Source organism: Salmo salar, chromosome 24 (assembly GCF_965601325.2).
Source record: "Salmo salar chromosome 24, fSalSal1, whole genome shotgun sequence".
Classification (NCBI taxonomy): domain Eukaryota; kingdom Metazoa; phylum Chordata; class Actinopteri; order Salmoniformes; family Salmonidae; genus Salmo; species Salmo salar.
This window is the reverse complement of record NC_138314.1, coordinates 32237897-32252684: the sequence shown is the minus strand read 5'-3', so window position 1 is coordinate 32252684 and position 14788 is coordinate 32237897. Positions and strand designations below refer to the sequence as shown.

Genomic DNA, 14788 nt, shown 5'->3' with positions numbered 1-14788 from the left:
AGATTGCTATAAAGACAAGTTGGAATGCGGGCAATTGCATCCCTTGTGCACACTGTAGAATGGGAATGTTGATTGAGCTGTGGGACAAGGGTGTGATATGAGGGTGAGATGACAGTATGTTCCCCCCACCCCTTCAGGTGAAGCTCTGGGTGGGCACCCTGATGAAGACCCTGCGGGACCCCTCGCTGCCCCTGCTGGAGCTGCAGGAGATCATGACCAGCGTGTCCAGCCGTATCCCGCCCGGTGTGGAGAAGGCCATCCGCAAGGTCATGGCCCAGTATGCCAGCAACATCACCTCAGTGCTCTGCCAGTTCCCCAGCCAAAGGGTGAGTGACTTAGCCTGGAATCCTAACTGGTATGCTCCGTTTGACCATTCTCACTTCGCCAAAGTGAGTGGCCTCGGAGTACCTTAGTAGCAGGTTGGTCCCCAGATCTGTTTGTGCTGTCTTGCCAACTCTTACAGTCATTGTCAGGCACCATACAATCGCCACCACATGATCAGACTTGGGACTGGAAATTTAATAAATGCATAGTGAACTGCATCCACCTCTCAGCTAATGAAGTGAATCCTTCTACAGTACGCCTGCTGAATTTGTTCCCCCTCCATTTCAGATTGCCTGTATCCTGGACAGCCATGCGGCCACCCTACAGAGGAAGGCTGACCGGGAAGTGTTCTTCATGAACACTCAGAGTATCGTCCAGCTGGTGCAGAGGTCCCACTTCTCTTATTTCACATCTGAATCATCACTCCATAACAGACATGACTTCAGATATATGATGTTTTAGTGGATTGTGATATGAATGTGTCACAGGTACCGCAGTGGAATCCGGGGTTACATGAAGTCTGTGGTGCTTGATCTGCTCAACCGTTACCTACAGGTTGAGATGCAGTTCCAGCAAGGTGATTGGTGTTTCACTGTGGATATAATCAAGACATAGACTGTATCCTGCTGTTGTATGAGTTATTTTGTATTGTGGTGATACATGGTATGCCAATATTTTTCCTTTTTGTGAACAGCTCACTACGACAAGTGTGTGATCAACCTGAGGGAGCAGTACAAGCCTGACATGACCCCTGTGCTGGAGAGCATCTTTTCTCACGCCCAAGTCTCCAAAAAGAACATCCTGGTCACTATGCTTATTGTAAGGCTACTTTCTCAACTTAACACCCACAGCTCTGCCTCCACTTGATGAAAAACAAGTGAAGCTTAAACATCAATTCAGCCTCAATCTTTATAAAGGAAAATGCATTGCGCAAATGTTTATGCGGAGGGGTCAACCAACACAACCTGCAAGCTGTTCCTCTGCTTGACTTTGTCATTGGTAATTGAAACCCAGCCTGGTCTCATAGACTAGACGTAGCATAGTAAATGTAAATCCGGGACACTGAAATTATACTGAATAAAAATAAAATGAACAAAAATATAAACGCAACATGCAACAATTTCAAAGATTTTACTTAGTTCATTTAAGGAAATCAGTCAATTGAAATGAATTCATTAGGCCCTAATCTATTGATTTCACATGACTGGGAATACAGATATGCATCTGTTGGTCACAGATGCCTTAAAAAAAAGTAGGGGTGTGGATAAGAAAACCAGTCAGTATCTGGTGTGACCACCATTTGCCTCATGCAGAGCGACATATCTCCTTAGCATACATTTGATCAGGCTGTTGATTGTGGCCTGTGGAATGTTGTCCCACTCCTGTTCAATGACTGTGCGACGTTGCTGTCATACACGTTGATCCAGAGCATTCCAAACATGCTCAATGGGTGACCTGTCTGGTGAGTATGCAGGCCATGGATGCAGGCCATGGAAGAACTGGGACATTTTCAGCTTCCAGGAATTGTGTACAGATTCTTGCGTCATGTGGCCGTGCATTATCATGCTGAAACATGAAGTAATAGCGGCGGATGAATGGCACGACAATGGGCCTCAGGTATCTCTGTGCATTCAAATTGCCGTCGATAAAAGGCAATTGTGTTTGTTGTCTGTAGTTTATGCCGTCCAAAACCATAACCCCACCGCCACCATGGGGCGCTCTGTTCACAATGTTGACATCAGCAAACCGCTCAACCACACAACGCCATAAACGGGGTCTGCGGTTGTGAGGCCAGTTGGATGTACTGCCACATTTTTTAAAACAATGTTGGAGGCAGCTAATTGTAGATAAATTCATATTACATTTTCTGGCAACAGCTCTGGTGGACATTCCTGCAGTCAGCATGCCAATTGCAGGCTCCCTCAAAACTTGAGACATCTGTGGCATTGTGACAAAACTGCTCATTTTTAGTGGCCTTTTATTGTCCCCAGCACAAACCTGTGTAATGATCATGCTTTTTAGTCAGCTTCTTGATATGCCACACCTGTCAGGTGGATGGATGGATTATCTTGGCAAAGGAGAAATTCTCACTGACAGCGATGCAAACAAATTTGTGCACAGAATTTAAGCGAAATAAGCTTTTTGTCCGTATGGAAGATTTCTGGGATATTTTATTTCAGCTCATGAAACATGGGACCAACACTTTACATGTTGCGTTTATATTTTTGTTCAGTGTAGTATGACATGTTACGTTTGGTATGGTTACATAAGACCGATGGTTACTTATGGCAAAAACGAAAGTCGGGTGGTTGGGCGGGGTGAGCTTATAACTGGGGGGGTGGGCATATAGCGCAAATGTCTAGCAACCTTTCGAATCTCATCACGGAAAACTTTAGTATTTTAGCTAATTAGCAACTTTTTAACTACTTTGCAACTACTTAGCATGTTAGTTAACCCTTCCCCTAACCTTAACCCTTTAACCTAACTCCTAAACTTAACCCTAACCCCTAGCCTAGCTAACAGTAGCCAGCTAGCTAATATTAGCCACCTAGCTAGAATTTGTAACATATCACACGTTTTGCAAATTCGTAAAATATTATACATTTTACAAATTCAAACCTATAGGTTTTGCAAATTTGTAACTTATTGTACATTTTGCAAATTCTTACCATATAATACGAATTGTAATTCGTAATATATCAAATGAAATGGGTGATGGACATCCACAAATGAATACATACCATACAGAATAATACGAAATGCTCTGAGACCAGGTTCTGAAACCACACCTGTCTTTATAATACATTGTAAGAATTTTCAGTGAACCCGCAATGCAGTTTTCCTACATATGTAGTTTGTTGTATTGGGGCCATGTTTTACATCTCTCTAATGCTAATAGGGAGTGGGTTGTGTATCCCTGCTGATGTTTAGGATCAGCTGTGTGGCCGGGACCCCACCATAACAGACGAGCTGATGGCCATCCTGAACGAGCTCACACAGCTCAACAAGATGGAGAACTCAAAGGTGGCTCTGCGTGCCAGACAGGTACGTTTCACAACTGTTTGTACTGAATGACGTTTTCCCACAATGGAGTGTACCGTTCTTCAACATTCTAAGACTTCAGTCAGACTGGTAAAACCTTAGTCAGATAAGATGATAGATAGGCAGTTTAGTAGCTACAAAGCAACAGATATTCATGGACAAGTGTGTATTTTGCAGGTTTTGATAGCTTCCCATCTGCCCTCTTACGAACTGAGGCACAACCAGGTGGAGTCCATCTTTCTGTCTGCCATTGACATATATGGGCACCAGTTCTGCCCAGAGAACCTGAAGGTGAGCATCATATTTTCTGCGCTGTATGCAAAACAGCATTTTTTTGTTTGTTGACTTACACAACATCTAAAGGATAATATTGCTTTTCCCCTCGGCAGAAACTCATCCTGTCTGAGACCACCATCTTCGATGTTTTGCCTAATTTCTTCTACCACTCTAACCGGGTGGTGTGCATGGCTGCCTTGGAGGTGAGCATAGTGAACAGCAGATAAACCGGATTTGGCTTCATCCTGATGGAGATCATTTCGCAAAAATTCTCCCTTATGTTCTCTTCCCGCTGTCCCCTCCCTATAGGTGTACGTACGCAGGGGCTACATTGCTTACGAGCTGAACAGCCTCCAACATCGCCAGTTGCAGGACGGGACGTGTGCTGTAGACTTCCAGTTCATGTTGCCGTCGTCCCACCCCAACAGGTACCCAGCCAATGGCAGACACCAGTTCTCTGCCAGCGTCATAAATCGGCTCTACACCAAACTCACTACCCTATCTCCCAGCTATGGAATTCAGATCATTGTGACCGTTGCAACATACAATACAAGGCTGCCAGGTACAAGTGTTGCATAGCTGCCAGGTACAAGTGTTCCATAGCTACCAGATCTCCCCTTGTGCCAAAAAGTGACCAGTAAGAAGTCTGTGAGTTGAGATAAACTGGGGGATTCGAAAACAGACATAGAAATGACAGTTACTTTACAACACAAAGTTACAACTCCGCCATTATGATAACTGTGTCAAAAGAAAAGTTGTTTGTAGTTAATTCACTATTCACCACGTAAGGCTTTAATTATGTTAAGCAATGTGAATGGAAATCTATTGTATCTGGGGTTTTTTTTGGGGGGGGGGGGGGGGGGGGGGTGTGTGTGTGTGTATCTTTGTTAGCGAATGAGCCAATTGACGTTCAGTCCCTATACTGAGAGCACTAATAAAGCCTGTAACCCCTGGTCATGGTACAGTCTGTCTGCTGCTTCCATTTGGGCAGAGCAGTACACCCTCTCTGTCCTTCCTCTTCCTTTTTTTTTACCCTTATTTTACTAGGTAAGTTGGCTGAGAACACATTCTCATTTACAGCAACGACCTGGGGAATAGTTACAGGGGAGAGGAGGGGGATGAATGAGCCAATTGTAAGCTGGGGATGATTACCGTAAATTCCGGACTATAAGCCGCAACTTTTTTCCCAGGCTTTGAACCTCGCGGCTTAAACAATGACGCGGCTAATATATGGATTTTTCCCGCTTTAAATTTTTTTTTCTTAAAAAAAAACACATTCTGTGACGTGCTCAGTTTTTTGGCGGCATGAAGCTTTCATTAGACCAATGAAATTGCCGAACGGGTTAAGGTCAAACAACTTTTTTGTTTACTGTTTAGATTATATCGAGCGCTCTCAAACTTCCCATCATTCTGATTACGGTGGTCATTTTGTCACCCTCATCATGGCAAAGACACGGAGAAATGCATATGATGCAGCTTTCAAGTTGAAGGCGATTGATCTGGCTGTTGGAAAAGGAAATAGAGCTGCTGCACGGGAGCTTGGTCTTAATGAGTCGATGATAAGACGTTGGAAACAGCAGCGTGAGGAATTGACTCAGTGCAAAAAGACAACTACCGAAGGTGACCGTGATGGTATGATGGCCAGATTGGGAATTTAGCCAGGACACCGGGGTTAACACCCCTACTCTTACAATAAGTGCCATGGACTCTTTAGTGACCACAGAGAGTCAGAACACCCATTTTACATCCCATCTGAAAGACGGCACCCTACACAGGGCAATGTCCCCAATCACTGCCCTTTTTAGACCAGATGAAAGGGTGCTTCCTACTGGCCCTCCAACACCACTTCCAGCAGCATCTGGTCTCCCATCCAGGGATCGACTAGGACCAACCCTGCTTAGCTTCAGAAGCAAGCCAGCAGTGAGATGCAGGGTGGTATGCCCTTTGGAACAAACCTTCAGTATTGTTGTTTTCCCACCGCCACTTTGGGGCAAATAGTCAGACCGAGGTAAACTATTGGGATGAACTGCTGTTATATCAGATTGCTTTCAAGGTGGCAACACTCTGATTCCACAAACCAGGAAAAGGACTTCAGTCATTGTTATTGTTTAAAACATTCTTTTTTTTCTTACGGATTGTTTTTGAAAAAAATATTTTCTAAGTGGCACAAATTCTATTTCACTGAAAGTTGGGCCTGATTGCAGAGGCTTAACTTTTCCCTCTGCTCTCTTATTTTGTTTTTAGTCAGGTTTCATGAATGCAACCTGAAAGATCACAATGGATCTCAATCACACACAGTACAGAAATACAATTACCCATAAGCTGCTTTTAACTTGTTTTTTTCATGGTGATTATTAATGTGTGCAAAGCTAGAGTATGTCATAAAGTGCTTTGAAACTAATAATAATGCAAGAGGTAAAGGAAGAGCTTTCAGGTGGATCATCCACTGCTAACATTCACCTGCCAATTGTCTGATTTCAGAGGGAGCAGCCCTACTCTGAACAGGTAGATTACAGCTCCTCTTTCCAGGCATCCTGCCACACGGTGTCTGGCTCTGTCTGTGTATGTCTCCTAGCAATGCATGGCTTTCCCCCCTCTCTTTTTGAAACTGTAAACCTCTGCCGAAGGACTTTCTAATGTTGTGTATTGTTTGTCTTAACTTTCATAGAGATAATTAGCTTTTGGGAGGCACATTTAATTTGTCTGACCTACAGTATGCATTGTGCCTTTTAAAACCTTGTGTGATTCCTTTGTGACAAAAAGGGGATTCTGTATTTTACCAGAGGCTGATTTGACCCTCGTAGGCCACTGGAGTAATCTGCCCCACCACTTTCAATCAAACACAATCAGTCAATCAGTTCATATTATGAAACATATTATCAAAGAAAAAAAGTGTCTAGTGAACAGAGATATTGCTGTCTTATGCTTTGTGGAAAGACAACAGGTACAGTATGCTGTTGGCGTCATGATGTAAACTTGCTGTCAGTTGATCACCAGTGCCTACACTCATTTGTGTCGATGGTTGTTCACCATGCCTAGTGCTGAAGAAAAGCAACCCCCAACCTTAACTGAACATTGCTCTCTGTGCCCACCCCAAACCTACCCAGGAGTCACCAGTGTATCCTCCCTCCCCTCAGGGTGGCGATGCCGGTGAACAGCACAGGGCAGTTTGAGATGAGGCGGCAGGGTAGCGAGCTCTTCCTAGAAGGGGCACTCTCTCCCCCCTGTCAGCGCATGGGGGCCATGGTGGCCTTCCAATGTTTTGAAGACTTTAAAAGGTGAAATAACACAGAGAACAACTCTTGGGTGTCAGGTTTGCATGGTAGAAATATGTATGCTGGGTAATATAGGGTAATAATACGCCTTGTCCTGACCTGACCAGTGTGTCCATCCGCTGGCTGTGTGTGCAGGAACTTTGACGAGGTCATCTCCAGCTTTGCTGACCCGCTCCTGGAGAGCCCGCTGTTCTCTGAGGCCTGCCCCAGCCTCTACGAGGAGGACAACTGCAAGGTGACCATGTGATGGGATCGTGTTACACAGGCTTTACAGACCTTTTGACTCTGGTGGTGTTTGCGAGCCGCCCCCAAGGGATCCCCTAAATGGACCAAAATATATATTTGCCAAATACTAAAGATTTGTATGTTTATAATATAAGACATTGATATTATTTTGTTATCATCTATGTTAATTAACTGTATATCTCATAGAGTATCTTTAAGAGGATCATTTGGTATATGAGGGGGAAGGCTGAGATTTCTCACTAAGCTGTGATTGATTATTTTCCCTGCGCACCTGCAGAACATGAGGCAGAACCCTATCCATATCATCAATGTGTCCATCAAGTCGGCGGACACAGAGAATGACGATGCCTTGGTCACAGCCTTCGCTGCCTTCGCCCAGTCTAAGGTCAGCAGCACTGTTCATCCCCCCCCAAACTCTCACAGTAACATGATGGATTTCTCTCATAGGGGGGAATCTTATTATTATCCCAGTGTCCTATGATTTCTGCACTAGGATTATACTTGATTTGATCATTTCTTATTCCAGAAAGTTTTACTCTTTGAGCACGGCATCCGAAGGATCACGTTTTTAGTCGCACAGAGGGTAAGATGTTTCTACAAGACCATTTGAAATAGCCTCGTATGATCATCCTGATCTCCCAAGCTTCCATTTTGTTGCATGGAATCCATGTAGTGAAACAGAATGTAAGCTTGCGAGATCAGAATGGTCATACGAGGCTACATTTGACATTCCCTTTGTTGTTGTTGAATAAAATGGTGAGTAGTACTCCGTTATCTCTTACTATTAATAAGTGTGGCTTGCAGCCACACTTTAAATATTGTACCACTCATTTCTGACTTCTAGTTATTCTTTACAATGCTGCTCCTCTTACACCGTTTAAGCTAGAAACGCAATTCAAACTTCAAAACAAGCAGACTGGTCTTGAATAGTGTGATTTTATACAATTTCCTATACTAATTTTACTTATAAAACTTATTGAACTTTATCCACTTTCACTATTTTTCTTCAACATTCTGAAGCTTCCATCATGACTTCCAACATTCCATTCACTGTGAATGCAACTTTTGACACAAATCAGCTCCTTTGACCACTTCCCCAACAAGTTAGACAAAAGGTTAGAGGGTATGACATCTTGGTCAACTTCCCTGCTATTCAAATCAGAACAGAATGATCTGGTACCGATCAAACGTTACAGCTGTTTAAGTAACCACATCAACAACATTTTCTTTAACTTTTTATAAACAACTGACATTTTGACAACTTTCCCAACAAGTGAGACAAAAGGTTAGAGGGTATGACATCTTGGTCAACTTCCCTGCTATTCAAGTCTGAAATCGTAACAAAAATATCTGCTACCAATCAAAAGCTGATTGTCGGAGTTTAGAGTGACGACAAGTAGCTATGTAATGTCAGCTAATAGCTCTCTCGTGTCCCCTCATTGAGCAGCTCAAACAGAGCCGTTGTCATGAATACCAATGCATTGTAATGGGAAAAAAGAGCCATAGGCTAGAATGGTAAAAATAATTCTAGACCTATGTCCTCTTTCACCGTCTAAGCTATCAACTCCAAACCAACGTTGAGATGTTCACACTGACTGTACTTGGATTGCTTGTCAAAAGACCTTGGATGGTGCCTCCATTGATCGTGTTCCTGCATACAAATATCTGGGCATCTGGATAGACAATAAGCTGTCTCTTAAAAAGCATGTCGATGAGTTAGTTAAGAAGCTGGGAATACAAAGGGGTTTCTTCTATAGAAATAGGTCTTGCTTCTCGCTAAACAGTAGAAAGCCGATCATTTAATCAACGTTCCTACCAGTCATAGGCTATGGTGACATTATCTATATCAGGGATGGGAAACTCATGGACCCCCTTTCTAGGTCCGCGGACCAATTTCAATTGTTTGTTTTTTAAGATAATTTTTTTTAGGAACTCAGTCGGGGGTCTCAACTGTTGAGAGTTAGAATAATAGAATACACAAGTTGCAATTTCAGAAATGTGGTTGTGCATCAGCCGTCACTCATTTAGCCCATGTCAGATATGAGTTTTTTTATTGTTAAGTTAGTCTAGCGGCCAGCTATCTAAACTTGTTGTAAGCCTGGTCGAATTACCAACCGGGTTGGGGCCCATTGATCATCAGTTATCATATTAAAGACTGCAAACATTTGACTCCACCCTATGGCAAATGTGTAGAATTGCAGGAAATGTGCTCTATAACTGCTCATTTTGTCTCCACCCCATGGCAAAATTTGTAGAATTGCATGAAGTTAGTTATAAAATTGCAAACAAGTGTAATATTGGGATGCAAACTCAAAATGTAATACATTTCAACTCTATATCTGACATGGAACAGGTGTCTTCTTTTTTAAGCCCATAACCATGTGTGAGAGGTGTATACTTTTGTTTAAAAGTAGATTTTTTTAAGACTACCAAGAGACACTCTGTGTGATTTAGCCCACTGCCGTTAAAGGTTTTAAAGCCATTAGATGCAGTTAGACATAGCGCTCTTCGTTTTATTACAAGGCGACATGTTCTGTTCACTGCATTCTTTACTGTTGGAAAGTCAAATAGGTTGAGTCATTGCTCTCTTTTTATTTATAAAGCTATTTTACAAAAACTCCCGCCGTACCTAACATCAATAATAACCTTCAGATGTACGAGTTACCATGCCCGGTCTCTGGTATGGCTAACTCTGGTAGTCTCCTCAGAATAAATCAGCTTTTAGTTCCTTACAATCTACAGATTTCCCCAACTGTATTTTGTAAATTATGTGCATGTTGGTATCAATGGGACTGCGTGACTAAAATAAAGGTTACAAAAATTGTTCAGTAACTTATGATTCATGTACAATTAACTTAACATTAACTTACATTAAACTATGGCTAATAAAAGCAGTGTCATATTTAAAGATTTTTGTAATGGAAAATGAAAACAATCCTTTCTTATTCGACAATAATAGTCTCTACCTGTTTCTGACCCTTTTCTTCTGTTTGGTGCCCTAATGAATACGACCAAAATGGATCACATTTTTCTCTCTGATTTTTACCAGAGGGAATTTCCCAAGTTCTTCACTTTCAGAGCCAGAGACGGGGTAAAAAACAACATTTACACAAAATAGTTCTCACAATAACTGGACATTTGTTATACATGAACAACCTTAAAACACTAGTAAACTATCTCTCTCTCAACACCCACCCTCCCTCTCTCTCCCTCAACCCCCCCTTCCTCACTCTCTCCCAGTTCCAGGAGGACCGTATCTACAGGAACCTGGAGCCTGCTCTGGCCTTCCAGCTGGAGCTGAACCGCATGCGTAACTTTGACCTGACAGCTGTGCCCTGTGCCAACCACAAGATGCACCTGTACCTGGGCGCCGCCCGTGTGCAGGAGGGTGCCGAGGTCACCGACTACCGCTTCTTCATCCGAGCCATCATCCGCCACTCTGACCTCATCACAAAGGTACAGGGGGGTGGAGTCAACGTCACACAAAGTTAAAGGGATACTTTGGGATTCTGGGAATGAGGCCCTTTATCTACTTCCCCAGAGTCAGATGAACTCCTGGATAACATTTGTATCTCTGTGGCCAGTATGATTGTAAATAAGAATTTGTTCTTAACTGACTTGCCTAGTTAAATAAAATACAAATCCCTTTAAAAATACATGTATTGTTTTTGCTCCCTTATATTTGAGATAAATTGTTTCTGTCTTGCTAAGAATAATAATTGTATTTCATAACTCTTGCACCCCTCTCTCTCTCCTCCAGGAAGCATCCTTTGAGTACCTGCAGAATGAGGGTGAGCGTCTTCTCTTGGAGGCCATGGATGAGCTGGAGGTAGCCTTCAGCAACAATAATGTGCGCACTGACTGCAACCACATCTTCCTCAACTTTGTCCCCACCGTCATCATGGACCCCTCCAAGGTCAGTGTGCCTCCTATCTGCGCTGCCAGCTCCTCCATAACGTGCTTAGCTAAGTGATTGACGACAATACTTTTCATAATATTCCATCTTTAAAGGGGCTATGCGAAACCTTTACCTCTCGGGGTGCTCCAGGGCCAAAACAGGTCACTTAAATTAATACAAATATTGCCTAGAAATGACCTCATTGGACAGAAAACAGCACACCTCTCCAGGCCCATGAGCAAAAACATACAACTAAGGATTGTGTGGTTTCATGAATTAAGCGAATAATCTTACATGACGGTGGCCTTAGTTAAAGTGGTAAATGATCTTAGAGCCAACACAGATGCCAAACAGCTCTCTGTCCTTGTACTCTTGGATTTAAGTGCTGCATTTGACACTGTTCACCATGATATCCTTCTGGACAGAATTGAGATTTTAGGACCTACACCATATATACAGAAGTATGTGGACACCCCTTCAAATTAGTGGAAATCAGCTATTTCAGCCATACCCGTTGCTGACATGTGTATAACAATGAGCACAAAGCCATGCAATCTTCATAGATAAACATTGGTATTAGAATGGCCTTACCGAAGAGCTCAGTGACTTTCAACGTGGCACCGTCATAGGCTGCCACCTTTCTAACAAGTTAGTTTGTAAAATTTCTGCCCTGCTAGAGCTGCCCCGGTCAACTGTAAGTGCTGTTATTGTGAAGTGGAAACATCTAGGAGCAACAACGGCTCAGTTGCGAAGTGGAACGGGACCACCAAGTGCTGTAAAAATCATCTGCCCTCGTTGCAACACTCACTACCGAGTTCCAAACTACCTCTGGCAATTTCAGCATAATAACTATTTGTTGGGAGCGTCATGAAATGGGTTTCCATGGCTGAGCAGCCGCACACAAGCCAAAGATCACCATGCACAATGCCACGCATCGGCTGGAGTAGTGTAAAGCTCGCCGCCATTGGACTCTGGAGCAGTGGAAATGCGTTCTCTGGAGTGATGAGTCACGCTTCACCATCTGGCAGTTCGACGGACGAATCTGGGTTTGGCCAATGCCAGGAGAACTCTACCTACCCCAATGCATAGTGCCAACTGTAAAGTTTGGTGAAGGAGGAATAATGAATGGTCTGGGGCTGTTTTTCATGGTTCAAGCTAGGCCCCTTAGTTACAGTGAAGGGAAATCTTAACGCTACAGCATACAATGACATTCTAGACGATTCTGTGCTTCCAACTTTGTGGCAACAGTTTGGGGAAGGCCCTTTCCTGTTTCAGCATGAAAATGCCCCCGTGCACAAAGCGAGGTCCATACAGAAATGGTTTGTTGAGATTGGTGTGGATGAACTTGACTGGCCTGCACAGAGCCCTGACCTCAACCTCATTGTAGACCTTTGGGATGAATTGGAACGCCGACTGCGAGCCCGGCCTAATCGTCCAACATTAGTGCCTGACCTCACTAATGCTCATGTGGCTGAATGGAAGCAATTCCCTGTAGCAATGTTCCAACATCTAGTGGAAAGCCTTCCCAGAAGAGTGGAGGCTGTTATAGCAGCGAAGGGGGGGACCAACTCCATATTAATGCCCATGATTTTGGATTAAGATGTTTGACGAGCAGCTGTCCACATACTTCTGATCATGTAGTGTATTTAGGTCAAGAGTTTTTTTTCCCTCACCCTTTTGGAGTTCCACAAGGTCGATTTTTGCATACTGTTCAGTTTATATATGTTACCCCTTGGCATCGTAATCAGAAAGCACGGGATTGATTTTAACTGCTACGCAGACGATACACAACTTTATTTCTGTGCCACCAGAGGATTTTAGCTCCACAGTTAAATTATTAGACTGTATTAATTATTTAAATACTTGGATGGCTCACAACTTCCTCCAGCTAAAGCAAGACAAGACTGATGTACTTATTATTGGAGCCAAAGCACAGAGAGCGAATCTGGCCTCATGTTTTAATTCACAGGCAATAAAGATCAAACATAAGGTCCAAAACCTAGGTGTCATTTTAGATTCTGAACTCAATTTCGAATCACACATTAGGAATGTGACAAATTGCTTTTTACCACCTGAGGAACATTGCCAAGGTGCAGCCGTTTCTCTCTCAGGCTGATACAGAGAGACTCATCCATGCTCTCACTACTGTAATGCTCTCCTGTCTGGTCTTCTCAAGAAAGCCGTTGTTCAACTGCAAAACATACAGACTGCTGCAGCAGACTGAGAGCACACATTACATTGGTTTTAAAGTCTCTGCACTGGCTGCCTGTGAGTTTTAGAATACATTTTAAGATTCTTCTATTGGTTTTTAAAGCGATCCACGATCGTGCACCCCAATACATATTAGACATGCTTTTTAGTTATGTACCCAGTAGGTCCCTCAGGTCCTCTGGCATTGGCCTTTTAACTATCCCAAAGCCTAGGACCAAGAGGCATGGAGAGGCAGCCTTTAGTCATTATGCCCCCAGTCTCTGGAATAGCCTGCCAGAGAACCTGATGGGAGCCAAAACTGTGGAAATATTTAAAAGAGATCTTGAAACACTTTTTTTAGCTTTGTTTTTCCTCAGGGTGCTTTTTAGTCTTTCAGTTTTTATTGTTATTCTTTTGTTTTTATCCTCTTATGTTTGTTGTGTAGTAAATATTTCAGTTTTTCTGTATTGTTTTTTACTGTGAAGCGTATTGCGTTGGATTCATGTCTGAAATGTGCTATATAAATAAAGCTTGATTTGATTTGACATGTGTATATGAACTATACTGTATGTGTTGCCTCTCTGTGTCCTCTCTTGCCCCCTTCCCCTTGTAGATTGAGGAGTCAGTGCGCTCCATGGTGATGCGTTACGGCAGTAGGCTGTGGAAGCTCCGGGTGCTCCAGGCAGAGTTGAAGATCAACATTCGGCTGACGCCCACCGGGACCGCCATCCCCATCCACCTGTTCCTCACCAACGAGTCGGGCTACAACCTGGACATCAGCCTATATAAGGAAGTCACAGACCCCTCAACAGGACAGGTATGTAGATCAGGAAGAGCACTATAAACAGGATCAGCTCACTTGCTTACCAATGCCACAGGAAATTGCCACTCACATTCAGTGTGCACAGATTGGTACACACTGCACAGCCAGAGAAATGGTGTTGAATAAGCAGTGCAGGAGTACAGATTCTACAATTAATAAAGGTTTCATAGGGCATTCATGAAGACTAGATGCTTCACAAATCGTTGATAAGAACTTTGTATTTAAGTTTCTCTATCAATTCAGTGCTATAAGCTGCTGCTGACCTCCATCTCTGTTCTCTAGATCATGTTCCAGTCATACGAGGACAAGCAGGGCCCTCTGCACGGCATGCTCATCAACCATCCCTATGTCACCAAGGACCTGCTGCAGTACAAGCGCTTCCAGGCTCAGACCCTGGGCACCACCTACGTCTACGACTTCCCTGAGATGTTCCGACAGGTGGGGTCTCTCTTTCTCTCTCTACCTCTCACTGTAAAAGTGTTTTTACCCTTGATCCTTCCTCTGTTTAAACTGTGCGGACTGTATTTCTTTTAAACCCATGTGTCTCATAGGCCCTCTTTAAGCTGTGGGGTCCGGGTGACAGTTGCCCTAAAGACGTGCTGATGTGCACTGAGCTGGTGCTGGACCCGCAGGACCGACTGGTGCAAATGAACCGCCTGCCTGGAGACAACCAGGTAGAACACATGGCATTCTCACGTGGATTGGTAGGAACTG

The 14788-nt window shown here is 43.5% G+C and overlaps 1 protein-coding gene across 11 annotated transcripts in view; it reads left to right on the top strand.

Annotated features, from left to right (window-relative positions):
- Positions 1-14788, top strand: part of LOC106585658 (acetyl-CoA carboxylase 2-like) — a 62858-nt gene that overhangs the window by 38533 nt on the left and 9537 nt on the right. For 8 of the 11 annotated variants that reach the window (XR_006761771.2, XM_045706871.2, XM_045706870.2 and 5 more), the window contains 19 exons: positions 138-326; positions 613-713; positions 813-901; positions 1019-1143; positions 3256-3369; positions 3544-3657; positions 3756-3845; positions 3952-4070; positions 6124-6147; positions 6750-6920; positions 7053-7152; positions 7441-7548; positions 7690-7746; positions 10213-10254; positions 10404-10619; positions 10924-11079; positions 13865-14068; positions 14357-14512; positions 14626-14748. Coding sequence is in view for 10 of the 11 variants with exons in the window: in XM_045706871.2 (XP_045562827.1) it covers positions 138-326; positions 613-713; positions 813-901; positions 1019-1143; positions 3256-3369; positions 3544-3657; positions 3756-3845; positions 3952-4070; positions 6124-6147; positions 6750-6920; positions 7053-7152; positions 7441-7548; positions 7690-7746; positions 10213-10254; positions 10404-10619; positions 10924-11079; positions 13865-14068; positions 14357-14512; positions 14626-14748 (2298 nt within the window). In the remaining variant the exon portion in view is untranslated. The remainder of the gene's footprint in view (positions 1-137; positions 327-612; positions 714-812; positions 902-1018; positions 1144-3255; positions 3370-3543; positions 3658-3755; positions 3846-3951; positions 4071-6123; positions 6148-6749; positions 6921-7052; positions 7153-7440; positions 7549-7689; positions 7747-10212; positions 10255-10403; positions 10620-10923; positions 11080-13864; positions 14069-14356; positions 14513-14625; positions 14749-14788) is intronic. The other 3 variants (XM_014172093.3, XM_045706872.2, XM_014172096.3) reach the window with 3 other exon arrangements.